The 27,721-nt window shown below is 42.9% G+C and overlaps 1 protein-coding gene and 1 long non-coding RNA gene across 23 annotated transcripts in view; one reads left to right on the top strand and one right to left on the bottom strand.

The window, feature by feature from the left end:
* The window catches only part of Ebf1 (EBF transcription factor 1), a 389,987-nt gene that overhangs the window by 252,135 nt on the left and 110,131 nt on the right, over nt 1–27,721 (top strand). For 12 of the 22 annotated variants that reach the window (XM_087569389.1, XM_087569400.1, XM_087569384.1 and 9 more), the window contains 2 exons: nt 309–390; nt 14,428–14,569. In XM_087569389.1, coding sequence (XP_087425515.1) covers nt 309–390; nt 14,428–14,569 — 224 coding nt within the window. 22 annotated transcript variants of the gene reach the window in all.
* LOC120095079 (uncharacterized) lies at nt 20,611–27,570 on the bottom strand. Its single transcript, XR_015631537.1, has 3 exons — nt 27,492–27,570; nt 23,868–23,968; nt 20,611–20,745 (listed from the first exon to the last, which is right to left on the bottom strand). It is a non-coding gene; the product is annotated as an uncharacterized LOC120095079 (long non-coding RNA).

A 27,721-nucleotide genomic window follows, 5' to 3' on the forward strand; every position in this document is an offset into this window, starting at 1 on the left:
CCATTTGGAGCCCACGTTACATTGTGATGAAGACCTGCTCTCTGAATAAAAACACTCCCTTGGGGTTTTTTTTGCTTCTTTTGTGAGATCTGTTGGCAGTTCCAGAGTGTTCACTTCATAAAAAAAAAAATACCCCTTGGATGCGAATATCAAGACTTGCGCCTCAGATATAATACCCATTCCAATACCGCCCTGAGTTTTGCAGGAGATGTGGGAAGCAATGAGGATGTGTGACCTGGAAGTGGTTTCTGACTCTGACTCCCTCGTTAGGATGGAAATGCTGACCATGATCCTTTGTTTCTCCACAGATTCTTCCTGAAGTTTTTCCTTAAGTGTAACCAAAATTGCCTAAAGAATGCGGGGAACCCACGTGACATGCGGAGATTCCAGGTGGGTCCCCCTTGCTTGCTTATGTCTTAATCATGGCTTGAACGTGAAGAGATAATGGGAATTTTTTTTGGGGGGGGGTGGCAGAAGGCATGGGGTATAATTGTTTCTCTAGAGGTGAAGAGGAGCAGGTGAGGCCACTGGTCCCCAGGCGTCAGCAATCTCAGAGTTGTTTTTGTCAGACAAAAATTGGGCTGTCCCACCTGCACCCACTGATGAAGGCAGCTGTGTCCTCTGAGCCTCGCCTTGGCTTCCTGTAGGGGCTCACGTGATGAGACAGTCGCAGATTAAGTCAAGTGCACAGGAACGATGGCTTTGTTTGCTAAAATTCTTCTAAGTAGAACTTTGCTGAGGAAGAGCACCGGGAAGTGACACCAGGAAGCCCATTCTCTCTCCATGCTCTTGCAATCTCAGCAGCTGCCAGCACCAACCGCAGGTTATAAGCGGAGCCTTAAGAAGCAGAATGTGGCTATACCCTCTGTTCTGCTTCACGAACCTGTACCCCACATGTACATTTTACTAAATGTCCTCCAGATCTGCCACCGTTTAAAGCATACTGACCTGAAAGAATATACTGAAAGGCTGAAAACCCAAAAACAATAGGGTGATGTCTCAAACATGGGAGTTTGAAGAATTCTAGACACAATACTACTGCAGCCTCACGTGGTGCGAATCCCTGAGGACCTTGTTAGATACTGATTGAGATGGGGGTGGGGTGGGGCTGGAATTCTGTTTCTAACAAGCTCCCAGGTGGTGTAGAACCAGGGAACAGATCGCAGGTAGTAAAGTTAAGCCCCTTTCCCTTCACGGCTCTCCACGCTCTCCACCTCATCTTACGGGTAAGGCATTTGCCCTGTCAACGTTGATGCACGCTTGCACAACCTGTCAGAGAGACAGCTTGCTGTTGAAGATTCACTCCTACGTCTGTTTAGTCAGCTCCAAGTGCAGTTTTCGGTGTCTGAGCGCCAAAAGGTGCTTGATAAATTTCAGCTGCAGGATCTCTGAGGGGAAATAAGGAAAGAGATTCTGAACATTGATTGGGGTTGTCAATATCGTAGTCTTCAAAATGATTTTTTTTAAAAAAAGAAGTGAGACTTACTAGTCTCATTAAAAAATAAATCCAGTGGAAGGACGATATCGTCTCCTGAGATCTTAGAGAATTTCTATAAAATCATGTCAGCCTTACCACATTTAGTCTTGGTGGGGATGAATCTGGAGAACCCAATGAAGTATTAGTTTCTCAGAAACTGTTTCCTGGCCAGCTCCTGCCTTCAAACTGTGATGCTACTGTTTTCAAAGTGTCTTTTTAAGCTTATGCTATTTGAGAGCTTGCTGTGGTTTTTCAGACAGATGTTTCTTTTGGTCAGGTTTGGGTTAGGAACAAAGATCTATAGTCGTGAAACAATGTGTGTATAATAATCGTGTCTCATGACTTTGCCAGCATCTATAGTATATCTCTCAGGGCAGTAGAATTGGAAGGACTTTGGCAATACTGGGGGCCTTGAAGAGTAGCTATGTAGAGTTTTACAGGGCCTGCGAGTGAGTATGGGTCTTAGAAATAATAGCTCTCAGGTAAGACAGCAAGTATCTCAGTATATTCTTTTTGAGCATATGAAGAGAGGGGCACTATTTGTTTATAAGTTAGTGTATAAATAATAAAGTTCCGCTTTTAGGGGCAATTCTAGTGATAAATTTAATTAAGCCCTTAATTTAGTCTAGGACTTCTCCTCTTGGGCACAGTGAATCTTTTGGACTGGATAATTTGTGTGTGCCTGTGTGTGTGTGTGTGTGTGTGTGTGTGTGTGTGTGGTGTTGTATGTGTTGTTTGTGTATGTTGTGGTGTGTGTATGTGTTGTGTGTGTTGTATGTGTTGTATGTGTGTGTTGTGTGTGTGGTATATGCGTGTTGTGCTGTGTGTCTGTTGTATTTGTGTTGTGTGTGTTGTATGTGTGTTGTGTGTGTGTGTTGTGTGTGTTGTATGTGTGGTATGTGTGTGTGTTGTGTTGTATGTATGCGTTGTATTTGTATTGTGTGTATGTTGTGTGTGTGTTGTATGTGTGTGTTGTGTGTGTGTAGATTCTGTGCACTGTATCTCTTGTATCAGTTCTCTTGAGTCATGGGACACTGATAGAGAATAGCCCATTTCCCTTCTCTTGACTAATGAAGGGTCTCTAGACATTATTAGACACCATTGGTAGGAAAAAGAGAGACAAAATGGCCCCCGATGGAAAGCCACCGGTTCTTCCCTACACTTGATGACCTTTGGCTAAGTTCTCTGTAGCAGCATTGTGCTGTAGTAACTGCATCCTTTGATTAGGGATAATTGCCTTCCTACCCAAGTTCCATACTGACCTTTAAACACACACGACTGATGTGGGGCAGCACTTTGCCTTTTTGACCCCCAAAGGGATTCTAAATAGAAAGAGCTTTCCCCAAAGGAAGAGCTACCTTGACCACCATGGACACAAGCCCTGGGTTAAGAGAAATTGTGTCTTTATCAACCAGGATAAACTTCAGGTTCAACCTACTGTTTCCATTACCCACTCTGAGCAGTGAGAACTGTGGGCTGAAGGTCTCTGAAACCTGGTTCTTGGGTTCAGTTTAGCTGTCCAGATGCTTGGTAGAACCTTGGGCCCATAACCCCAACACTGAACTCATGCTTCTCCCTGATTTATTTTTTTCTCCTTGTCAAACTGGCTTCTCCTCCTTTCTTCTCTGCTGTTGTTTATTTCTAGCTAACTTCATTAATTTCTGGTAGATGGACATTTGTTCCAGTATCTGTATTCAGTCAATTCCATTCATATGTATAGATGCTATGTCTGAGTTTACATATATCCATAGACATTGCTGTTGATGATGATGGTGGTGATAAAGAAGATGAAGCTAACATTTGCTGAGTGATTATTTCATAAGAGGTATAACATGAAATATTTTCCATGAATTATAGCTATTGTCATAGCATCCCTATTAAAAACCATGCAAATGTGGATGTTTCAGCCAGAAGAAAGTGAGTTTAGAGCGGTAAAGGACTTCTCTCCAAGTTATACCCCCGTCAAGTAGAAGTTCAAGCCACACACTGTGACTTGGATATTATCTGATGTTTTGGGACAACAAAAAACTTATCCAGAGTCTGCCGATAGATACTTGGTGAGGCAACAGGGGATCCGTGAACATCTAAGATCCACAGTGACACCCAGAAATAACTGATAGAATCATAGGATAGCTTAGAAAAGTTTTCCCAAAGAGACTTCATGCATATGCTTGCAACCCAACCGAAGTTCATGAAACAGGTAGGCCCAGCCCTGAGTAGTTTCCATATGTAGGAAAATTTGGAAATGTAGCAATTACGTCAGCATAACTCTTTCCCCCAATGGCAGTTTGGACCAATTCTCCAGGACAACAAAGCCGTCTCTTTACATTGCAATGGGCTAGTGCCACCCTCAGACATCCAGAGGATCTTGAGTGTGAGGTTCCCAAATCTTAGGATCTCAGGATCCAAAAAAAAGGAAAGATGTGTGCAGGTGTGTGTGCATGCACTCACGTTCCTAATAGTGACTGAAGGTTCCTTACAAACAAGGGACATTTTTATCTCTTGTTTTCATAGCAGAGACATTGAGACTCTGGTTTCATGTACTTTTTATGTCCCTGTGTCCAGGAGAAGGGCTGAAAAGGGTCTCCTTGGTATGGACAACTCTGATCCACTCTTTGCAATATAAGTATTACTGAAAAGCCAACTTCCAGAAAGTACTGATGGATTTACCCTTCATGGCCCAAGAGATGGCATCCATCAGCTGTCCTTGATATGGCTTCTCTTTTGTCTCTTTTATATGTTTCCCTGGTCAGTCCTATCTCCATACCACCAAGCTACTTCCTGTGTCCTCAGAAGAACGGTCAGAGACCCATGTAGGTGACCCAGGAAGACATAAGAAAGGTTGTTGATCTCCTGACATGTGAAGATATTCTGTCAGGATGACTTAGCCTCACAGTGGCTGGACTTGTGGTGTGTAAACAGAGACTTCTTAATTACACAGGTCACGTCAATTAGTGTGACCTGAATGTTCTCAAAAAATTAATCGCTTTCTGAAAAGCTTGGAAAGTGTGGCACAAGCCTTGTAGAAAACCTGGTACAATCCTCTTGATTCCCCTTATTTTTAAATAATGGATGTTTTCTTTTTGAAATCCCTAGGCTGCGGTTAAGGTAACATACTTGCTTAAATACAATAGTGGATACAGGCTTCATTTCGTTGTGGTGGGTGTGGGGGAAGGGCAAAGGAATGAGAGGGGGCAAATTGGGGCTAGAAACAGCTCATGACACAGGGAGCAATTCAGTGTGACTAAATGAGCCCATTTCTCTAGCTTGACAGTAAAAAGATGCTAATGTTAAGGGACCGTGTTAAAGCCACGTCAGTCTGGCTTTTAACTGACAGGAGCCAGACAACTCAAGGTTCAGATTTAAATCCAGAGCCCCCTCTTTCATTCTTGGGACTGGCAGATGAGAGAGGTGAAGGAGGAACAAGAATTGGTCTCAAGTCATCGTCATAGTGGAAACCACAAGACCTGGAGACCGAAGTAAAATATAAATTTCCAAATTCATCTTCTCCCTTCAGCAAAGTTTTTTTTTGATAGGCCATAACTCTGCATCTGTATAAAAGCGCTAGATCTATGACAACGGCATATATGAATATAGATGTAAGATATATTCTCTCATTCATGTGTGCAAACACTCAGCAGTATTTATTAGAGTGCTAGGTGGTAAGCCTATAATGACGAGTGCAAAAGATAGAGCCTTTGCTGTAATGAAACTGATATTTTGGTTGGGGGTTATTTTAGGGCAAGAGTAGCTTCTGTAACACATAGATCAAATAATATATCCTGGCTCACATGTAGGCCAATGAATTTCTAATGACTCGCATATAGTAGATACATGCTGGTGTTCATGCTTTGAAGAGTAGATTTTCGCCCCTAATTTTTTAGAGTTTTCTTGTCTTTATGGAGCCAGAAGAGGGGGGGGGGATGCATAAAGATAGCTTATAATGTCTTTAGATTCTTGGCTTAGAAATAGTCCTTATCAAACCTTCTCATTTTCTATTGGCTAGTAGCCAGTCACGTGGCCAGTGTAGGAGGTTTGCTAATGCCTGGTGATAAACACCAGGAAGGAGAGAAAGTGAATGTGTAAGGAATGAGTTTCCATTAGCTATCACAATGAGGATCTGTAAAGATTAGTAGTTGTAAATAATTGGAAATTGTGGTTCTTGCCATAAAGAAAATGAATCAAGATATTACGACGGAGAGAGAGGAAAAAAGAACAGAAGTAGAGATGGCATCCTACCTTCAAGCATGAGATCAGGGATGATAGTGTAGAAGGTGAGAGCTTGGTCTCAGAATTACTACAGTTAGTCCTCATCCATGGATTCTCCTTCTACAGATTCAACGACCTGCAGATGGGAAATATTTCAACAACTCTGCATTTGTGCTGATTATGTATAAAATTCTTTGGTCATCATTCTTTCATAGTATCCAATAGACTAAGTAGAGTTCCTTTAACTGTATGGGGTAATATAATGCTAACACAAAATAATGCCATTTTAAAGGATCTCTGCATTCTTGTGTGTGGGGGTAACAACTTTCCACAGATACCAAGATATGACTATATTACATCATTCTTGGAAAAGTCAGACAAGGGCTCTGAGCATAGCAAACAACTAGAACAAACTCATTTTATCCTGTCTAAACATTCCTCTTTCATTTAGTCATTTGGATAGGGGATAAAAGAAATCATTAGGTTATTTATCTCAGATTTCTAACAAAAAAAAGTGTTTTTCTTTTCAGAACTGATTTGACACAGGTTATGGGATAAAAGGGCAAGTTTTTAAAGTGAATCATAAAATGGAGAATTTTGTTATTTGCTTTAAAAAGCCATGGTCTCTTCAAATCAATATTTTATGTGCTGTGATTATAGCAGTCTTAAAATATACGCCCATGGTGAAGCAGAGTGCTCGAAAGTCACTTATCAAAGAAGGAAGCATTCTCCTCTCTTTTGTCCTCCCCACCCTCCACTCTCTCTCCCTCAGATGCACTTGTATCGCATTGACAAACAGCCCATCTTACGATTAAATTCTTTATCAACAGAATTCTGGGAGTCAGATCTGCTTCCCCCTCCCCTTCCCATGCAGAATAATTCCAAGATGTACCCCTGCTGATTAATTATACTGAAAGCAACCCTAGCGATAGCTTCAGAAAACAAGATTAATTCATGAAACACGGTCAAACATGGGGAATCTTCAACCTGGTCTATGAAATCATCACTGCTCACTGGGCCAATCTGTATCTTGGCATATGCCTTGCTCTGAGCCTTGGCAGACGGTGTGCATCACTGAGAAGGGATCCTTGGGGATGGGGGTTCGCTGAGAGGTGGTTGTGCACTTAGCTGTCCACGTTAAGTATGGCTGCCTTAGAAGAAAATGTAAACCACAAACAAAGGTAGTTGTAAAGTGTTTGGATTGACCGGCGACTGCCTAAAGGAGTGGGTATCTGTATAAGGACTTACGGATCAAAGCTATTCTACCTTTTATCTTGGAATTTAGCAGGCTCTTCAGCTACAGGCCTCATTGGTTCTTAAATGTCTCTCTTCTGATGTTAGGGACTAAACTGCAAGAACTAAGCTAATAGGAACTAAGAGCTCACTCAAAAACTTAGTCTGCACTTTGCTTATTGCTACTTCTGTAGTCCATGCGACGATGCCTGACGTACAGCACACACAAGGTAGACTCACAGCTCAGTTCTATGACTGGTGTGTCTGTGGCTACAACTTAGAAAGTGATGGGCTTGGAAATCTAATCACTGTCCGGTCCTGGAATCCTAGCTGTTGACCAGAGTTATCTTTGCTTGTGCACACGTGCCATGTTCAAATCCACAGAAGGTACCTGACCTTTCTCTCTATTTACCTCGATGAATTAGCATAGAGTACCAGCGACGTACCAGCTACACGATCAGAAGTCATCAAGAAGCATCCTCATTCACTGTGTGAGGGATGAGGTTTAGTATATTCTCAGCTCAGGAGATAGGAAGGACAGGAGCCGATCTGGTTTCCACAGGTTTCCACCTCCCTCTATACAGATGGGAACTTCCGCTCTTGTCATCCTATCCAGAGAGTGTATAACTTTGCCCTGAGCCTTCAGTCTAAGATTTAATTCAGTTAGCCACTCCCTGTCTCCTGCAGTTCCACTCTGTTACATCCTGGAGGTTCACACGTCCTCCATAATTTTTAATGACTTATTTGGGATCTCTCAACCAGATAGAAACTAGCAATCAGGCACATTTCTGAGAATATCTCATTTCTTATCAGTCAAGGATATTTTAAAGGACAAAGTTAATGAAGACCTAACTGCTGCAGACCGTTTTTACGTAAATAATACTTAAGCTGTCACTAGGCGCCTCAAAACCATCCATTTGTACTGGAAGAAACCAGCAGGAAAGACATACAGATAAACTCAAGTCAGGAACCCACACTGTTGTGAGTGAGACCCCACTGGAAGGTAATTTGTCCTCTGGCTTTGAGTCTCTCGTGCTGCCACCGTTTGCCAGCCCTGCTCAGAAGTAGTTTGATCTTGAAAGAACATCAGACTGTTTTGTACAATGATATCAGGTTTGCAGACGAACAGCTCCATGGAAGTTCTTACATGTTGTCATAGTGTCGCTGCCCTGCCTTCCCTACAGATTGATACCTTGGTTGTAGAGTGTAATGCCAGGTTACCACCAGAAACCAAAGCCCCTGGTGACAGCAGGCCTCTCTTTGCGTTGTGTGTCCCAGAGTTTAGGACAAATAAAGCAAAGCTATCCACCATTACACTGTGATACAAAATAGTCTCACTGCCCTAAAATTCTGTCCTCTCCTGACTGATTCATGCCTTCCTTCCCCCAGTCCTGGCAAGCACTGATTTTTTTTTACAGTCTCCACAGCTCTGCCTTTTGCAGAATGTCATTTAGTTGGAATCATACAGTATATAGCCTCTTCAGATTGGCTTTTCTCCCCCATTTAGTAATATGCATTTAAGATTCCTCCATGCCTTTTTGTGGTTTGACAGCTCATTTCTTTTTATCACTAAATGATATGCCATTGTATGGATTACTAGTTTGTTTATCCATTCACCCTTTGAAGGACATCTTGGTTGCTGATGTCTTATATTTAGTTGAAAAAAAATTTTTTTGATGTGATTGCAGAGGCAGGCACTGTTGGTATAAGTAGCGGTGAGAGATTCTCCTACATTTTTTGACCAGTCTCCTTCAAATGTTACAGCATTCTGGAACAGTATTAGAGCCAGGATAGGGACCTTGACAGCATCTGCACATCTTACTCAAATTTCCCTGAATGCGCTTGCACTCATTGGTGTGGGGATATTTTTTCGGTTCTATAGAGTTTCATTGCAAATATATAAGTTCACCTGCCTACCACCACAGTCAGCACATGGGAATCTTTATACCCAAATATCTCCCCTGCTTCTCAACAGTACCCAACCTCACATTCTTTCTGGGTGTCCAAATACCCTTTATTGGTAGGATAGTGGTAATATTGGATTAGGGCCCAGCTCAGTGGCCTCATTTAATGTAATAAAAGTCCTATTTGGAAATCCCACCATTCCGAAGCAATGGAGGCTAGGGATTCAACACATAAATTTGGTAGTGGTGATGGGACATTTTAATGCCTCTTGGAACTGACGTTTTTGTTTATTCTGTCTAATTCTTTGGAGATTAAACCAGAGGTGCCAGTGTTTTTCTGCTTTTTCTTCCTGTATAGTTTTCCACAAATTATTGCTCAGTTACTTTTTCCTCCATTTGCTTCAAGTCACTGCTTTTCTTCAGTGCCTTTGTTATTGGGGTCGGGGGGATGGCTCAGTGGTTAAAGCATTTGTCCAGCAAGGCGGAGGTTGGGAGTTCAGATCCCCGGAAACCCATGTACATGTGGGGTGGTAGGCATAGTGGCATACCTGTGATGCCTGTGGGAGAAAGCAGAGACAGAGAGAATCCCAAGATCAAGCTGTCTAGTAAGAAAACCTCTATCTATGCGCTCTGGTCTTGATTAAGAGACCCTGCTCAGTAGAAAACCTAAGGATGAGTCCCAATGTCAACCTTGGGCCTCTGCGTGCACTGGAATACTTACTAAAGCAAGAACACACCTGCACACGGGTGCATGCCACATACACTTGTGAAAAAATAATACAAAAACAGAAAGAAAGAAAAAAAAAGGAAAACAGAAACACCTGGGTATTAGAGTCAGTTAATCTATTAGGGTCCATAGATTAATGCAAAAAATACAATAAGTTGAAACCCTAGGGGCAGAAGCCATGAACCAAACCAACCGTGCTACACATTTCCTTCTATGGAGTTACCACATGTAACTTACATAGGTAGCTTTGAAAGGCAAGGTTTTGTGATGTTTCCAAATTAATTTACCAGAGCGACTGACTTTCTATGAAGAAGAAAATATGTTTCACCAAAGATTATGAACTTACACATTGGCAGTGCTTTGATACCATGTGTGTCCTCTGGCTTTATTCCAGTTTGAGAAAGGCAGAGGGATAGGAATTTTGAGTCCTTGTATTGGTCATAATCCCTTCCTCCATGTAAGCCACTACTCCTGTTACTGCGATCATCCGCTCACCATTGAGTTTAGCAGCTTGTGTCTGTTTTTGAAAATCTGCTTGTGGGACTCAGGGTCTGCTTCATTAATCTTAGATGATGTAGTTAGGACACACAAGGTCTTTCTCGTGATAGGGAACAAAGGACAGCCTGAGAAGCGAGGACGAGTGAGAACTCTAATGGCAGAACTTTCTAGAAATCCGTCCTGGGAAGAAACATTGGAGAAACTAGACCTCCAAGCTGTCTTGTGTCGTAGACTGTTTTCTAAGCAGTGATGTTTCACTTAGTGTCAAGCTTAGAATGTAGCAGGCTAAGATGGAGACGTCTTCTAGGGAGTGAAATCATTCAATCCTGTAAGAAGGACAATTTGCTAGTGTTCTCGGTTATGTCAACTCATGTTGTGAGGGCAGGTCTTTCAAACGGGGAGATCCATAGGACAGAGGGCATTATCCCTCTGTCCTCTTCTTTAAAATAACAGTTTCCTTTGAGTCCTTTTAATGACTCTCAGGAGTCACCGTGTCAGGTCAGGTTTATCAGCCCAACACTTGTTTGGTCTTACTCGAGAAGTAAGAATGCCCCTTTCCTGCTACCCTGGGGACCAGGGACCAGGCTTGCCACTGGGATAAATTCAGCCTCACAGAATTAGCCTTAAGAATCGGAGACTGTTATAAATATCATTGGAGTGTCAGGGACTCTGGGATGTGGAAATAGTATGTTCCCTTTCAGCTGGTGGCCAAGGTTGCATCCATGAAGGAATATAGCTATTCTGTGTGCAATCCTTCCAAATTCTAAAGGGAAGGCGATGATAATAACAATTGATTCTGGGGTTTCTAGATCCTGGAAAGAGTGCACTGAGTCAGTTTCTGAGCTGCTGACAACACACCAAGAAACTAAAACCATAGCATAAATTCTCAATAAAGCTACACATAGCTGCAGACCCCCCCCCTCCTTCTTGTTCTCTTTACAGCCTCAGAGCAAATGCCCTCATTTGGAGGGCCAGGACCCAGACAGAATCAAGACCATGCAACATAGAAACTGCATGCCTGAGGATATGGTTGTAAAAACTGGTGCCATTTTAAAAAGCCCACTGATATATATATATATATATATATATATATATATATATATATATATATATATATATATATGTGTGTGTGTGTGTGTGTGTGTGTGTGTGTGTGTTTAGCACTAAACCTGTATTTATTTCTATAGGTAGGACTCAACCTACAGTTTGCCTTTATGAGTAAAATGTCCCAAATGATTTTAGAGCCATTTCAGTGGCATGCTATCCAGTAGAACATTCTGGAGGGTTCAAAGTGCTATATTTGGAGTGTTCAGGTGGCTAGCAGCACCTGAAATGTGGCTACTTCCTCTCAGGAATGGACTTTTATATTTTACCTAGTGTTATTTTTAATAGTCATACTTTTGGATAGTGAAATAATTAATCTTGGAGAGCCTGGTCACAACAGAGTAAAATTATAGCAACTAATATCCCCCCTTCGGGAAGTGGGGTGAAAGGGGAAATAAAAAAGAAAGGAATGGCTGAATACAGAAGGAAATTAGTTTTCTATGCTTTTTTCTAAATTTGAGTTTTATTGACACAATGTGGACAGGCTGTCCCTTTGCCTGCCTCACCTGCCAGCAGCCAACTGATTCTATGTTGAGCTAGGAGGCTCCTTGCCCACCTACCATGGGTCTGTTTTCAAAGTCAGCTTCGAAGTTCCAGCTCCTCTTTTTCACCTCACAGATTAGTCACAGATTGGCTAGTGATTCTGTGGGTCAATGTCTGAAAATACTTTGTTTAAATCTTTCCCAAGCCATTTTCAAATTGGAATAAGAGGAAATTTTATTTTGGGCTTGGGAGGTTGAGCCATAAGTTTTCGAGGGGTATATTTCCTAGTTAGTTCCTAGGACAAGTAGCCCAGAGGTCATCTGTCCCCCATCGTCAGGTTATGGTTGTGTTCACTGTTAAGTGGCCCTGTTACGCAGATGGCTCTGTGGCCTCTCCTTACTAAGAAAAGGGAAATGTATGTAGTATAGTTTTCTTTCTTAACAGGCTTTGGGGTGGGTTTTTTTGGCATTTCTTTTTATTTAATGTCAGAAGTGATATGACAGTGTTTTTTTTTTTTTTGTTTTTTTGTTTTTTTGTTTTTTTTTAAAGAGAGCAGAAGTTTGAAGTCCTAAGTGCTGGTGTCTTACAGGTGCTTGGTAAAGCACTACTGCTTGCTCTCTCCTCTGAGGACAGACGTCTGGGGTAACCACTTTCCATTTCCTGACGCTGGAAACAGATACTGTTTGGGATTTCCTTTTATAGCTTGTTCAGCTAACGACTCCAGTGACCACTCAATTGTGGTCTCGTAGTAAATCAACATTTCTTTGAAAGACCCAGCTGTTATGTGATTTTTCAGCAAAGCCATCTCCCTCACTAAAAAGCGCTTCTGTTGTCTTAAGGATACTGTCATGGCATAGGGTCGTTTTTTTGAAAATAAATAGACCATTTTCTTTATGTGTCCCCTCAATTTCTTCTTTTAAATTAAGCCAGGATTGATGAGGGACAAACACTGGCTTCAGACCCTGTCACACCTGGTCAGCTAGTGATGAATATATAGAGCACACGCGGCCAAAGACTGCATCAATCTCTGGTGTCCCTGTGTGAGTGACTTGTTCTAGATGGAATTTTGACTGACGGAAGAGAGCACACTGGGTCCGTGGTAGCTACTGAATCATCAAGTGTGCATTTTAATAAGTTATTAAAATCAACCCTGGGAGCCATGTGTCCACAGTCTGTAGTTTATGGCCAGCTCTCAGGGAAAGAACACTTATTTTCCCCGGATGCTTTCGGATGAAAATGAGGGACAGTGGGGTGTTAATTGCTTAAGGTAGCCGGTACTTTGCCATTCAGCGTTGAAAACTGACAGGTCTGGACCAAGGTGGCATGCTTTTTGCCCTTGCTCACCAGGCAGAGAAACCATAACATTGCCTAAGAGTCTTAGAAGCCTGTGTCCTCTTAGCCAATGCAGAGAAAAGGCTGCCCCAGAAACTAAGGTCACAGTGTGTACCAAGTTCGGTAAAGCCCTTCACCTCTTCAGAGGCTGCTGCCTCTCAAACCTGAGAACAATTAAATCGACAGTCTTTCCAAGCAAGAGGGGAGTTGAACAAAATAACTCAGGATTCTCCTGATTTTGCTCAGGAGGCTGGTCTCATTATAAGAGCAGATCTATTAGTGCTCTTGCCCTTGTCTTTCATTTCTCAAGTGAGGTGATTCTAATTAAATTAATCTGCATGTCAATCTATTGGTGATCAATCAAAGAGCCTAAGGTTTCCCCTATGCTGCTAGGTGCTTGTGGCTGACAGTGGCTGATAATGGAGGAAGAAATAAGCTAGCGGGCAAAGTTAATTAGTCAACATAATAGGTGGATTAAACAGGAGCTGGCTGATTGCTGTTCCCCCTGTCAGAGCATGAGTTGGGAGCCAAAGCTGCGATTACAGTCAATTATTATATTTGGTTGTAAGAGGTCACATGAATAAACATATCTCTGTGGGGTTCAGTTTTAATCCCCCTCCCCTTTTAATATAAGGAGATATGTAGGTCAATTCTGTTCACCGCTTTATTCAAAGTTCTCAGAGGCACACCTTTTCCTGGATCCCTGTGGCAAGCCAGACTGAGTCACCCTTAGACGTGGCCTGGGCATCTTGAGTTGGCCTTGGGGCAGTTCTAGATCCAAGACCCCTAATTAGCGGGGTTCCTTTTTTTGAGGGGCAGGGGACATTGTTATATTAGCTCTGAGGGAAGTTTGGCTCTGGGTCACTAAACTAACATGGGACAAAAGAATACAATGCCTAAGAAACTTCAGTAAGACCCCAGGGAAAGGAAAAGCAAGAGGATCCCAGCCTCCACTGCAACCTCTCTCCTTTTTCATTTCCCTATCTCCTTAATCCTGACACGGTGGGGAGGAGGTATTCCAAAGATTTAAAAGACTTTTATTTGCATGATCTACTGTGATATCTACTTCAGTGTCTAAACTGAAGGGTAATTTAGGTGAAACACAGCCACCCTTGTGCAACACACACACACACACACACACACATATATATATATATATATATATATATATATATATATAATCTGTGCTAATAAAGACCGCCTTGTAAAAAGGGTACCTTTTTCTGTATAACTATAAACTATGCAATTTTACTTAAAACAGCATCAAAAGCGTTCCATGCAGAAGACCCACTCATCAGTAGCGCTTCTTGTTAGACGTGTGCGACATAAGCACCAGTTATTATGTGAAATAGCTGTGCAATTTTCTTCAGCTCCCAGCTGTTATTTATTTAACTTGTGTTTATTTCCCACAATGCTTTTATATGAAAATGTTCATTCATTTTTCCCTCTCCTGTCCCCAGGTCGTGGTGTCTACCACAGTCAACGTGGATGGCCATGTCCTGGCAGTCTCTGATAACATGTTTGTCCACAATAACTCCAAACATGGGCGGAGGGCTAGGAGGCTTGACCCCTCGGAAGGTACGCCCTCTTATCTGGAACATGGTAGGCGAATCATTTTCATTGGTTGGCATTGCTATTTGTAACTGTGACTTTGTGTGATTTCTTTTCTTCCCTCCACCACAACACATTTTCTCTTGTTACAAATTTTGAGTCTCCCGTTGAACAGTGCTGATGCTTTTTTGCTCTTTGACCCTGTACAATAAGAAGCTGAGGATTTAGAGAAAGTGGCACATCCTTTTTTTTTTTTTTTCTTTTTTCTTTTTTTCGGAGCTGGGGACCGAACCCAGGGCCTTGTGCTTTCTAGGCAAGCGCTCTACCACTGAGCTAAATCCCCAACCCCAGTGGCACATCTTTTAAGCACACTTGCTTTGGTTGCATGCCTGACTGTCTATGTTGGAATGCTGGTATGTCTTTCAGTTTGGGAGGAGAGACCTGGACCATGGCCTTGTTTTGAGCTCCCTTTTGACTCCAAACTGAGTAAATCGGTAAATAGGTCAAAAACACCCATAAAACCCTGCCATTTCATATTTGTAACTATTTATTGATTTTGTTTGAAGATCGGGTTTAGAGTCAAGGGTAGATATTCGTTCTGGGTATGGTACCTAGGCCAAATGTCCTTCCTATGCCTTTAACACTCTTTGCCAACAACTCCCTCTTTCTCATCATGTGCCATAGCCTTTTTTTTGTAGGTAGACTTTGGTCAGGGAGAAATCACTACTGCTGAGGATTATGGGGAGTCAGTGGTATCCGTGAGAAGACTGGAAGAAAGGAACTGTTATCTGTTTTAATGAAATCTGGGTCAGCTTGGGTGTGCATATAAAAGCTTGCTTGAGGGTCTCGGCAATAAGCGCATCTTTCCACCCACCCAAGATTCCACTCCTCAAATGAAACTCAACCTGCTCCTCCCCCTCTTACAATTCCTCTTTAGCTAGGTCAGCAGGGTTCTTTTGAGAACATGGCCAAACAAATTATCATCCCAGAGCCTGACTTTGACTGTGGTCCATGAGAGATCCATGACATAATTCATAAGGTAGAAAACTCCCTTTCCCTGCCAGCATCCCAATTTAATAAATACACCCCTGTCATCATTTTTGCCTACTTTTTTCTACCTGTGCTTGAGGAATGCACAAACAGTCCATTTTCATTAATTAGCTCAGTGTCATACTCTTAGAAGGTATTTTCTCCACACCCAGCTTTACAGTCTTTCAAGAGTAAACCACCATGGTTCCAAAGCAGAGGCTTTATGTTTCATTAGTGCGAAGATGGATGGAGGTTACCTTTTGCAAGAGGACATTTCAAACACCTTCCCATGATTGCATCCCGAGCTTCACTTCTGTACTTACAACTATTCTGATCCTCACTTTACAGTAATGTTGCCTCCTTAATACCCTTGGAGTCACAGAAGGCAGTGCATGACTACAGGTGCTTAGGTGAGAGGAAGAAGGAAATCTTGACAAATAATCCACAGGTGTGGTTTGGAGAGCCTGAGTCTGGGATCAAACTTGTTGCTTTGACCCTGGCTGGTGGGTTGCAATAGGAGCCTCCTGATTTGGAGACAAGCTTAACAGTCAGCTAGAGATCCGTAGGTCATGGTTTCGGAAGAAGTTCTAAACACAGCTCCCATGCCCAGCTGCCATTTCTGCCCTTAGGAAATAAGGAGGGGACTGGCAGGATGGATCAGTCAATAACGCATTTACTCTAGAGAACCTGCTCTCAACCCTCAGAACCCACATCAGAAAGCCAACTCTGATTGCACGCTTTTGCTTACAGCTCTGGGGAAACAGAAACAGGCAGATCTCAGGGACCCACTAGACAAGCAGCCTAGTCTACCTTGGTGATTTTCAGGCAAACAAAGAGACTTTGTCTTAAAATCAAGGGGGAATGGCACCAGAGAAACTATATCTAAGCAAACACACACACACACACACACACACACACACACACACACACACACACACACACACCACTTATACCTGCAAATACACTTTCAAAGACGATGAAATGGCACCACACTACTTATACCTGCAACCAAGATCCCAAAGCAGAAGCCAGCAGCTAGGATGGATGCCTCCGAAGAGGTCAGCGGCACTGTTTTGCAAGGTGCTGCAGAGAAAGAAGTCTTGAAGTAGGGACTAGAAATCCCAAATTCTATTTGATGTCTCACTCCGGCCTCGGGCCAACCCTGGACAAGTGGGCAGGGTAAAGGCAGTGAAGACAGGCCCTTCTGCCCCTAGCACAACACTTCGGCCATGCTAACCACTGATGTTTCTTGATCAGAACACATCCAAGTGTTGTCTCAGCTCAACTCTCCCTCTTTAAGAATACAGAATAATGTATTAGCCGGGACATCATCTTATTTCAAGATTGAAGGGAAATGCTTTCCTCTGCTTCGTTTGCTTGTCTACAAAGAGCCTTATTCAAAATGGTGGTGACATTTTACTGCAGAGCAATGGCTGTTTCACTGAGAGGTCACTACACACTGTGTCCTTCACACTCATCAAGCCCTGACTCCACTTCCTCCAGTAGAATGAAAAGGTAGCCATGTTCAGATCCTGAGTACCGACAGTGCAGCAATGCAGAAATATGATTTTCTGCAGAGTGAATTAAGTAGCCATGCATCACCACCCACTCACGTAGACACTTCAAGCGCGCGCATAAATATCTCCTCTGCCAAGGGTGACTATCCAACTCTCTTGTTGGTACTGTGTGGGAGTGGACCTACATGCTAATTCATGTTGGTTTGGGGGATAATATTTCTATCTTTCCATCAGAAAAAATACTATTTAAAACGCCTTCTTTAAGGACCAGTCCCAATGCATGCTTCTGTCTCTCCACCCCCTCTATCCTGCTCACAGTCTGTCTTCACCTCTTGAGACCTGTAGAATCCTCATCATCCCCCATTGTGGGTCTTTTCCCCACCTCATTTACAGGTAGCCTGAATTATTTTGAGCAACACTGCACATCTCTATTTATAGCCTGTTGGTGTACCACTGGGAGGAAAGTCCCTTTTGTGGCTGATCTTTCTGCATTTCTAGAAAAGGAATCATGGTTTATGTCCATACCCAGTCTTCCCTGGATGGCCCACGTACTCGGAGCTCCAGGGCTTAGATTAATGTCTCCGGATTTCAAATATGAGGGATGACAAAGGCAGATTTATTTCCTAGAATCTTGCAGGATCCAAAGAGGCTGGAACTTGGAACACTGTAGCTCATGGTAATTGCCCCCTCCCTCCCATTTTCCTCTCCATTCATAAATACTAAGATTTTTCTGTGGCTGGATATTTATAGGCACATTTATTGAGCTTTCTGCTTTAAGCAATGGCTTTATGGAAGATGTACAGTTGTGGAGAGAGGGAGCCTTGCAGACAACTGCTCTCAGGATTCTAATTTCTACAAAAGCATAGGTTTGGAAGCAGGGGGCCTGAATGGTGGCCACTGTCAAACATTGCTACGTACATGTCTACCTCATCTTCCGGTCCAGCCATTCAGGCACATTTGCGGGGACTGTGCATAGGAGTGCTTGAGAGGGCTTCGGGAATGCTGTTATCAGTGTGGCTCCTCTCCAGCTTCAGGCTCTATTTACTTGAATTTAAGGCCAATTGTGGCATCAGTTTCTCTCTTTCTTTCCCCTGTGGCAAGATGCTGTGTCCTCACAGGGCTAGAGTGCAGGGACCCTGTCAGCTTGCATGCGCTAACACTTTATTATCTAATGATCTAATATGCAACAAGGCAGAGTGCCTGTGCTCATCATCCTGACACAGAATGCCGGCAGAAGTGACTAAATTACTTTATGTACCATTAGCGCTAGCAGCTATGGTGAACTCACCGGCAGCATTTATGCAAATGCCTGTGAATACACTCTAGTGGCTTTGTCAGGGAGCTGTCTGACAAGCAGTTTAAATGCTCATTTTTAGGATATATATATATATATACATATATATATATATAAAATTTGGACATGCATATGTTTTTTTTTCTCTTTTGTGTCCCTTTCCTTTTGGAGACTCTTAGATGTCTTTTACTATGTGACAACTGAGGAGAGCAAAGAAGATTAGAGAACTCCCATCTGTAGGGTCTCTTCCAGGAGTGGGGTCTTCTCTGCTGGTGGTAGTCTTTACATATTGGGCTTAAAAACAAACAAAACAACAACAACAACCACCACCACAACAACAAGAACAAAAAGCCCCAGCTCGTATGAGCTTGGGCAACCTCTCTCTCTATTTCTAAGGAAAGAGAAAACAGTGATGATATTAATTGAGTTTTTCATAAAAGAACTTTTTTAATAGTCATGAGTTCCGATCCGAGGTCCTACTTTGCCTTGCGGCTCAAATAGAGATTGAAAACAAAAACAGAAATCAAACGTGCTTTTTAAAAATGGAAAGTGATGACTATTTAGCTTCTGTGGTCACTGGATATGAGTGAATTAAATCTCCCTTCAAAGCACTTACAGAGAGATGAGACATGAACGAACATGCCAGGATCCCAAAATGAAAGAAATCAAAATAAAAGTGAGCTTCAGTTAAACTGCATTTTGGAGAATAAAGAATGGTGACAGGCTCAATGGATCATGTCCCCAGTTGTAATTACAGCTTTATAAGGACTAAAAGAGGGTCTGACCTTTTGGTCCCCTCTCCTGGCAATATGGTGTTAGTCTTGCTCTCTAGCATGTAACCTTCTTAAAGCCTCTGGCTTCAGGCGGGACAGCTTTTGCTTCTGTTGCTCGCCTTAGGGTGTTCAGCCTCACTGTGTCCCCTGTGCCCAGCTGTATTTAAATGTGTTGTGGACATGTGGAGACAGATGATTTGAGTTTAGAGAATTTACCCCAGATTGAGAAAAACTTATGTGATAGGGCCCTGGGGGTATGTAGGAGAATTCAAGTGCCCTGAAAAGTATTTCGAAAGATCCAGTTGTCTGACTGGAGATCTGGAGTCAGGCCGTCCTAACTGGCTTTAAGTAGCTGTATGGCTTATGCGAATTTCAGTTGCATATATGCCCACTTAGTTGGGCCATTTCTAGACTCCTTTGAACTCTGGACTGCAGCCAGGACAGTGGCCTTTCCGTAGGGGGTGGGGGGCTTGAAGAGTCCAGGCTTTTTACAAAGATTTACAGAGATCTCTAGATCTCTACCCAATGAATAAAATATCGGTGAAGTGGATTTCAAACCCTTTACTCACCCTAAACATCTATTGAATGACACTATACTATGTAGAGTAGCATAAAGTAGACATGGCCTTTGTCTTGATGGCATTTATTATGTAAATGGGAAAGGGAGACAGTAAACAAAATTGGCAACTAAATAATGACCCCAGAGCATAGAAGACTAGACAAAGGATTTGTTAGAGGTCAGGGAAAACTTTTAGGGATTTCTCATTTATGACCAAACTTGAGAGACTTTTACAAGGAAAAGGAACAACAATGTGTGCGAGGATGTTTGGCTTGGGTGATTTGGGTAATCAGAGAGTGGGAAAGATGCTTCTCTCAGGCAAAAGGACTAGGTCAAGCCTAGGTCTCCCTGGGGTAATTATGATATGGTATGCAGGGCCAACAGGACTTTGATGAACTCAGTGTCAATTATGTGGCCTCCTCTGGTCTCATGAAAGCCTGGGGCAAGATAATGCAGTTGCTTATAACTTTGCTCTCCCCTGCTGGGCTTTGGAAGCTCACCAGGGAGTTGGCTGCACCTTGGAACTGGCTCCCTGATTACTTCTCAAGTCATCAGGAGTGTGAGTGTTTGATACAGACAGCCCAGCATTTTGAGAGTTCTTTTTTGTGGACAGTTTTGTTCTATTGAGTTTGCTTTCTCATACATTACCTAGAAAGAGTTTTCCGGGTGACTTCGTTGTGAAGGTGGAGACCTTTACCTTTAGAAGGAAGGGCTGTGGCATCTCTGACTTACAAGACATATATTGCTTACTAGCGCCCCTCCAAAGAAACTAAACCACCGAGTCAGTAAAAATGAACGGGGTTGGGGATTTAGCTCAGCGGTAGAGCGCTTGCCTAGCAAGCGCAAGGCCCTGGGTTCGGTCCCCAGCTCCGAAAAAAAAAAAAAAAGGAAAAAATGAAGTAAAACAATTGAGAAAAAAGTACCTTCTCAACTCAGTAATTTATCTAAAATCACAACAGTTGATAGAAGTGGACCTGTGATTTGATCCTACGTCTTCTGAACTGTATGAAAGTGAATGATGAGTTTTCCCTGAGTCCCTTTGTCCAAGCACACAGCTATTTCCCTTAAAAACAAGAAAACCAGGGTTAAGGAGAAAGACATTGCCCAGAGTCACATAACAGGTAACTTTTAGATCTAAGGTTCAAATTTACAAACCCACGACTCTGCTGTCTGTTGGTACTCTCTGCGTGTATGTTAAATTAATTTTCATCTCTATCCTGTGGTAATTATTTTATTTTCCTCCACATGATTTAAGGCACTTGTGTCGGTATCTAAAGTTTTCTAAAGTTAGCTCAGATCGTGCACACTTATAGTACATGTGTGCAGGTCTCCAGGATGGTCAGAAGAGGGCATCAGAATCTTTGGAACGGAGGTTACAGGTAGCAATGAGCCTCCTGATGCATGCTGGGAACTGACCTGAAGTCCTTTAGAAAAGCTAGTGCCTGCTCTGAACTACAGAGCCATATCTCTGGACCTTGACCTGTTTTCTATAGCACTAGCCAGAGCACCAGGAGGTGAGTAACACCTTATTCCCCTGCCGAGATGTTCAGAGTCAGCTCTCTCTAAGCCACTTGTGGATCTTAGAGACTCTGGAATATATGAGGTAGGGAGGAGACTGTGAGAAAACCATGAGGGCACTAGACAACTTGTAAGACAGCAACTGAAGGATTAGTGAACGCCTTGCTAGGAACAATATGGAAAATTGAAGGGCTCAAAGGCTTTCTTATAAAAATTTCTTGGCCAACTGGTCAACTGTGGGAAACTTCCAGTACTTATTATTTTGTTGGCTCTAATAAATGCAGGAACCGCACTTATTTTAATAAGTTCACTCTGACGTTTTCATTTGAGGGGTGGTGGTAGGGGTCTGTTTTTGTTTTGGCCAAAACTGGCAAGACTTTTTTGAAGCTTTTTGTAGTTATTGTTTGTTGTTCCGTACTTGATCAACCATGCATCACACTTCCAACTGGGTTCATTTGTAGAGTTCACTGTTCCAAACCAGGACCCTCCTTTGCTCTTGCTTTTCATTGGAGACTCCAGCATGTGAGAATTCAAAAGGGATCACCCAGTGGCAATATGCAGAAAAACTCTTCCATGTTCTGTTCCTAAGCCCCTGTTTATAATGTGGTGTGTAGGAACAGCATTCAGCAGTTAGGTTTGAAGTAAAGATTTAATTACGTGTTTTTTAATGCATGTGTATATGTGGGCATGCGTACATGAGTTTGGGTGCCTGAGGAGGCCAGAGCTTCAGGCTACTCTGGAGCTGTAGCCACAGGCAGCTGTGAGCTACCTGACCTGGGTGCAAAGAGCTGAACTCGGGTCCTCTGCAAGAGCTGTATGTGCTTTAAACTACCCCACTGTCTTTTCAACCTCTAATTTTGTCAGTTATACTTATGGAAATATGTTAAGCTGGAGCTCTCTACTGCTGTCATGTATGGCTTTGAGGATGAAGTAAGAATTCTCTGCCCTTTGTCCCCTCCTCATTAAGTGGAGGTTTGGAAGTACCTGCCCTCCAAGCTCTGATGATTCTGTGAGGATGTCTCTTACTTCTTCAGGAACTACAGACACAGCTTTTGGGGGTAGCTATCCAAATGCTAAGGTGATAGTCCTTCTGCCTAGTTAGGCCCACAGCCTAGCATAGCCGAAATGACAAGCTTCCCGTTCAGTGAGAGACACTATCTCAAGGGAATATGGCAGAAAGTGACAGAGGAAAGCTACCCAATGGATGTCCTGCTTGGACGTTCCCATGCATATGTACGGGCATGCACATCTGGACACACACAAACACACACACCAAGGCCTCATTATGCAGCCCAGGCTGGCTTGAAACTCATAATACCTCATCCTCTGTCCCTGAGTTCCAGGGTTACAGGTCTATATTCTCATGTGTAACTTAAAATACCTTCAAATAGCTATATTCCTAAATAAGCTAAAATACCTTAATTCATTAGGGAAAAAATATCGCAGCTACTACTTCAAAATCATGCTCATGGACAATAGTGTTTAGGGTATGATCAACTTAGAGAAAGTATTAGATGATTTAAATAAAAACCGCAGCTCAGTAAAACCAAGTAATTGCCTACGTGGTACTGGATCGTAGCAAAATTATGGCTTAAGTTTGAAGCATGCTGTTAGGCTTTAAAGATCAAAAAAATAACAATTCATTCAATTTACTAGGAAACATGTAAGGGCCTGGGAGATGTTCATTTTTCTTTTTTCCCAATAAGCACTGTTTTTTTGTTTGTTTGTTTGCTGTTTATTTGGGTTTGTTTTGTTTTGTTTTTGTTGTTGTTGTTGAAAGAAAGCCTTTTAGGTTCATTTTACCATTAAGGTAGAGGTTCTGTTCCAAAGCGATTTTAAAAATCAAAACCTCTCCTAAGCCATTGGCTCTATTTTTCTTTTTAAACAAGCAATATCCGTATGTCAGAAGGCAGAGAGGACCTGAATGGAGAGCAAGCGTCAGCCAGGGTCCACGCAGGCAGTGCATTATGATAATGTGCACGGAACCAGCTGGACACTGACTTAAGCTGACACTGTGTTGTCAAGGGCAGCATCACCCATCAATTTCTGAGATAGGATTTGAGTTCAAATGACAGAGAGAGCAGCAACTCTGTTGAGGCTGATGTGTGGGGGGAAGGGTAGGGAAGGCAGGGGTGGGGAAGGCAGGGCAGGAACCAACAAGGCTTAAAGGCAGGAAGTCCTGGTGCCTCCGGAAGCTGGTGGCTGCTACCTTCCGGTGGCTGCTACCTTCCTTCTAACTTTAACATCTGTCAGCAAGCTCCACCTGGGTCCTTGCATGATTAGAGCCTTCTTCATGGGGTGGGGGTGGGATAGGATGGGGGGTATGGCTGTGTGTGTGTTACTGATACTAATTTTAACTCCCAAGAGAATGGGGTACCAGCTGCCGGAATGGAGGCCAGCTCAGCCCAGGAAACAGGAGTCCACGTGGCCTCTTATCCATGGAGGAAGCACATTGTGGGTACAGTGGCGATTGTTTGTTTTGTTTGGTTCTTGTTCTTTGGAGACAGGGTCTCCTTGAGCCTGGGCTACCGAGCCAAAACTGGCCTTGAACTCCCCGTTCCTCCCACTCCTACCTTCTAGATGCAGCAATCATGCCTGACTTTGTAAGCCTCGTTCATTCGTTAGTGCAGGCTGGACGAATCCTCAACTTTTAACTCACCCAGTTCAGTTCTTTCACCGCGCAAGCCCATCCATGATGGCTCATTTGGTTTTCATTCAGCCGTTTATCTGGTCGATGAATATTCACTGGCTCTCTGCCTACTATATTAGATAAGAGGAGGGCAGAGGTGAGCAAAGCAGGGGCAGGCATTAGCAAGAGGAGGCACACAACCACACGTATATACAGGAAATAATACTAATTAGGATGATTTAAGTGGTAATGTTGATAAGGGCTGTGAAAGAGAAATACAGACTGCTAAGAAGGCTTAATGCGAAGGGCCCAGCCAAGTCTGAGGAGTCAGGGAAACTTCACATTTTTGAATGAGTAGCAGTTAGTGAAGTAAAGAGGAAAAAAAAATCCAGCAGAAAAGAGTATGTTCTTTGACTATTGCATTAGAATAGACCCTTAGACATTTGAGGGGAGAAAGGTGGTGTAGGTCTAAGAATCGCTTCTGAGAAGTGGACTTAGAAATTTTCCGTGTGTCAGTTTCTCTTTTTTGGTTGGACAGAAACGTCCACTGTTTCCTTTCCATTTTAAGATGAATGCTACAGCTCCTGGTCCAATATTGGGCACTATAGATTAAGCCCCTGTCTCCAGGAAAAAGATTTTACTGCTGAGAATGCTCATGGTGCATTTGGTCCAATGATTAGTGTTTTGATAGAGAAAAAAAATTTTTTTTAATGCTCTTAACAGCCAGGGGAGGGCAGTGCAGTTATAGAATCCACTCAAAAATAAGGGAAACTGAGGCCAATGGTTAAGGATTTGGGTGTGGATAAATGAAGAGTCAAGTTTGTTTCTGTACCCTTTAGACTTTCAAGTTGCTAACATGGGGGGCGTGGCTACCTTTCTTTCCCACTCCTTAGTCAATCCAGCTCTCTCTGCATAGCGGACTTCAAAAGTAGAGAGAGGCCCTTGCCACTTGAGCTGTAATGTAAAACTTGCTCCAGTTGAAACAAATTGACGACATCACTTTGAAAAGCCAGGCCTATGCTTAATCCCAAGGGTGAGTTACTTGGCTTGAGCGGTGATACACTGGAAGGCGCTTTTCTGGGTTAAGATAAAAACTCCTGGTATCACATCTCGCTATCTGGCACCTTATCTCCGGCTCCCTGGGCCAGTACTGCAACCTGAAATACTCAGTGGACAGAAATGAAACTTTATAGAAATTGGGTGATCATCACCCTTATCAGATGAATATGACACCCTCTGCAGGATTTTAGCAACACGCAAGTTGGCAGGAGAGCGACGCAGCTTTTAAGACCCTTCTGTAATGTATGTGCAGGCCAGTCATAGCAGAAACCTTGATGTGGGAAGCAGACCAGATCGGCACCAGGGCAGGAAGAGAAAATGAAACACCAAAGTAACACTCTCTAGACCATGGGCACACAAATAGGTCTACATCCACCTAACACATGTCTGATCACTAAACATGAAAGCAGAACTCTGCTACTAATAGATTCTTATCCCAATCTGTGAAATTGATCAATATTTTATACATGAACACATGCTCTTCCTCTGTGGCTGGCTTATTTAAGCAGCAAGATCCTAGCTGTTTGAAACCACATCCTTTATCTGTAGCTCTGGTCTAGAGTGACTTGGGGGACAGGGACAGGGACAGGGAGGGGTTCATAGCAGAGATGTCATCATACCAGTTTCTTCCATTGACTATAGGGCAAAGTAATGACAGTGCCATGAGATCTGCCTTTGTAAAACACGAGTGGACAGCCGCTCAGTTTGACGTTGTCTAGAAGATCATGGAGAGGAGTGTGCAAGCTCTGAAATGAAAAATCTCTTTCCCCCTTTTCGTTTCCTCAAATCTCTTGCTCTTCCTTATAGTTCATTGGTAAACCCTGCCGCTGCCCAAGTCACTAAACCAAGAGTGCTCTTGGAGAAGCTATTGTGTGCAGCAAATGTATACACTCAGGCCTCAAGTTTGTCTACCTTTTAACTTTGGCAGTGTCCTAGAAGGCCATTGTGACTCGGTTAGTCTGCAGAACTCAATACTGACTGGGGAAAAAAACGTTGGTGAAATGCAAAATACCTTTAAGGTTTTTGTGTCAGGTTAATCGGCTTGTTAATAATGTTTTATACTTTTCTTGATATATAAAAAAAAGACTCTAATGAAGATCATCAAAGTAGATGTTCAGGTTTCAACTGAAAGTGGAAGGACACTGCTCTATGTCGTGTAAATTCCTCAGAGTGCTGGTATCGCTTATATTCGAAGTACAAGTTCAGGGTGTGTTTAGCGGCCCTTGGAACTTGCAACAATAGAGATGTTTCTACACTTGGAAGCTTGACAGCATTTTCAATGTTACTCTGTTTAAGTTGGCGCCTGTGATATTATGCAAGGTTGCCATTTTTCTGAACTTGGAAATAGAAGAAGGAAATGGAGAGATTTTACTATAGTTCATATGTGGGTCTGTGTCTTAAGGGAGAAATAACTTTACTTGGAAAGCGAATAGTAACACTCTGTAAAGTTAGTAAGTATCCACCCTCTATACTGGGGACAAGGAATTACACAACTGGTATTTTACGGAACGTTGGCTGTGTTTATAGGATACTCAGATATTTCAGATAAGCAACAAAACTGAAGGGAGGCTGGGCTTCATCAATCAAAGTAGATTTTGAAAATCTCAAATGTGGATGTCTCTGAGCTGCAACTTGTTCATCTACAGAGTAGAATAATCTTCTTGAGCTTGTCTACCGATCAATGTCAATATCGATGGGAAAGCCTTCGAGCACCAGTGTTCAAATCACCAGGCATTAAATGCCAAGTACCGTCATCATCCATCACTGTGCCAATGGGTGGGATTCCTGTCTGCATGAGATGTGTTGACTGGTTAGGCTGATTCTCCACACACATGTACACAGACACACATGCACACACACACACACACACACACACACACACACACACACACACACAGAGTTGTGTATAGGAGTGTGTCTACACACAGACATCAAGGTTAAGCTTGATGAGCAAGGGGGAGTGGCTCTTGAATGACCAAGGAGAGCTTGAGACTGGTCCGAGTTTTCTAGACGAGGCTAGAAACCATCAGCTTCATGCAGAAGCTGGGTCTTTCTGGTGAAGAACTGTGGAAACTTTGCTGAGGAAAAAATGCCAGGGCCATTTCACCTGCGCTTGCATTTATGCATGCCCCTTCTTCTTGAGAGGAATCATTTTCTTCTTCATCATTCTTATTCCCATCTCGCATTTATTCCCCACCCTTACTCTGAGCATCAATTAGCTCATTTATATTCACTGCAGCCCTTGTGAAGTGGGCTTTTAAAAATAACTACTACCCCCAATGAAAGCGGCAGAAGCTGGGAGTTAGGAAAAGGGATTTGCACCTAGAGGTAAAGACTGAAACTGGACTGGGAGCTGAGGAACCTTGGATCCACACGCAGTGTTGTATCTGAGCCCAGACCTACCTCTAGGGTGGGATGGGGGAAGTCAGCGATACTCAAGAGGGTGAGAACTGGCACCCATTTCATTTAGTTTTGAACACAATTATTGTGTTGTAGAAACAAATTGGAAAAGGCAAATGCATTTTTTTTTCTTTCTCACAGTTCTGACAGGATAGTTCAGATCCTGAACAGTCCTGCCGGAAGTTGAATCAGTACCTCATAAAGCTTACACAGAGATGGAATTCCCACTCCTCTTCCCTCATCATGGGCAGATTAAGTTTGATGATCCACATTTCTGTCCCCGTGACGTCACAGATCATCACCACGGAAACATCTGTGCTGTAACAAACGCCGGCTTGCAGCACTGCTGGCCATGTTAGGGAGGAGAGGAAACTGGTCCAGGATGATAAGGCTCCCAGTCATGAAAGTTCACTCCACCTCTCATT

This window comes from Rattus norvegicus, chromosome 10 (assembly GCF_021556685.1).
Source record: "Rattus norvegicus strain SHRSP/BbbUtx chromosome 10, alternate assembly SHRSP_T2T, whole genome shotgun sequence".
In the NCBI taxonomy this organism is placed as follows: Eukaryota; Metazoa; Chordata; class Mammalia; order Rodentia; family Muridae; genus Rattus; species Rattus norvegicus.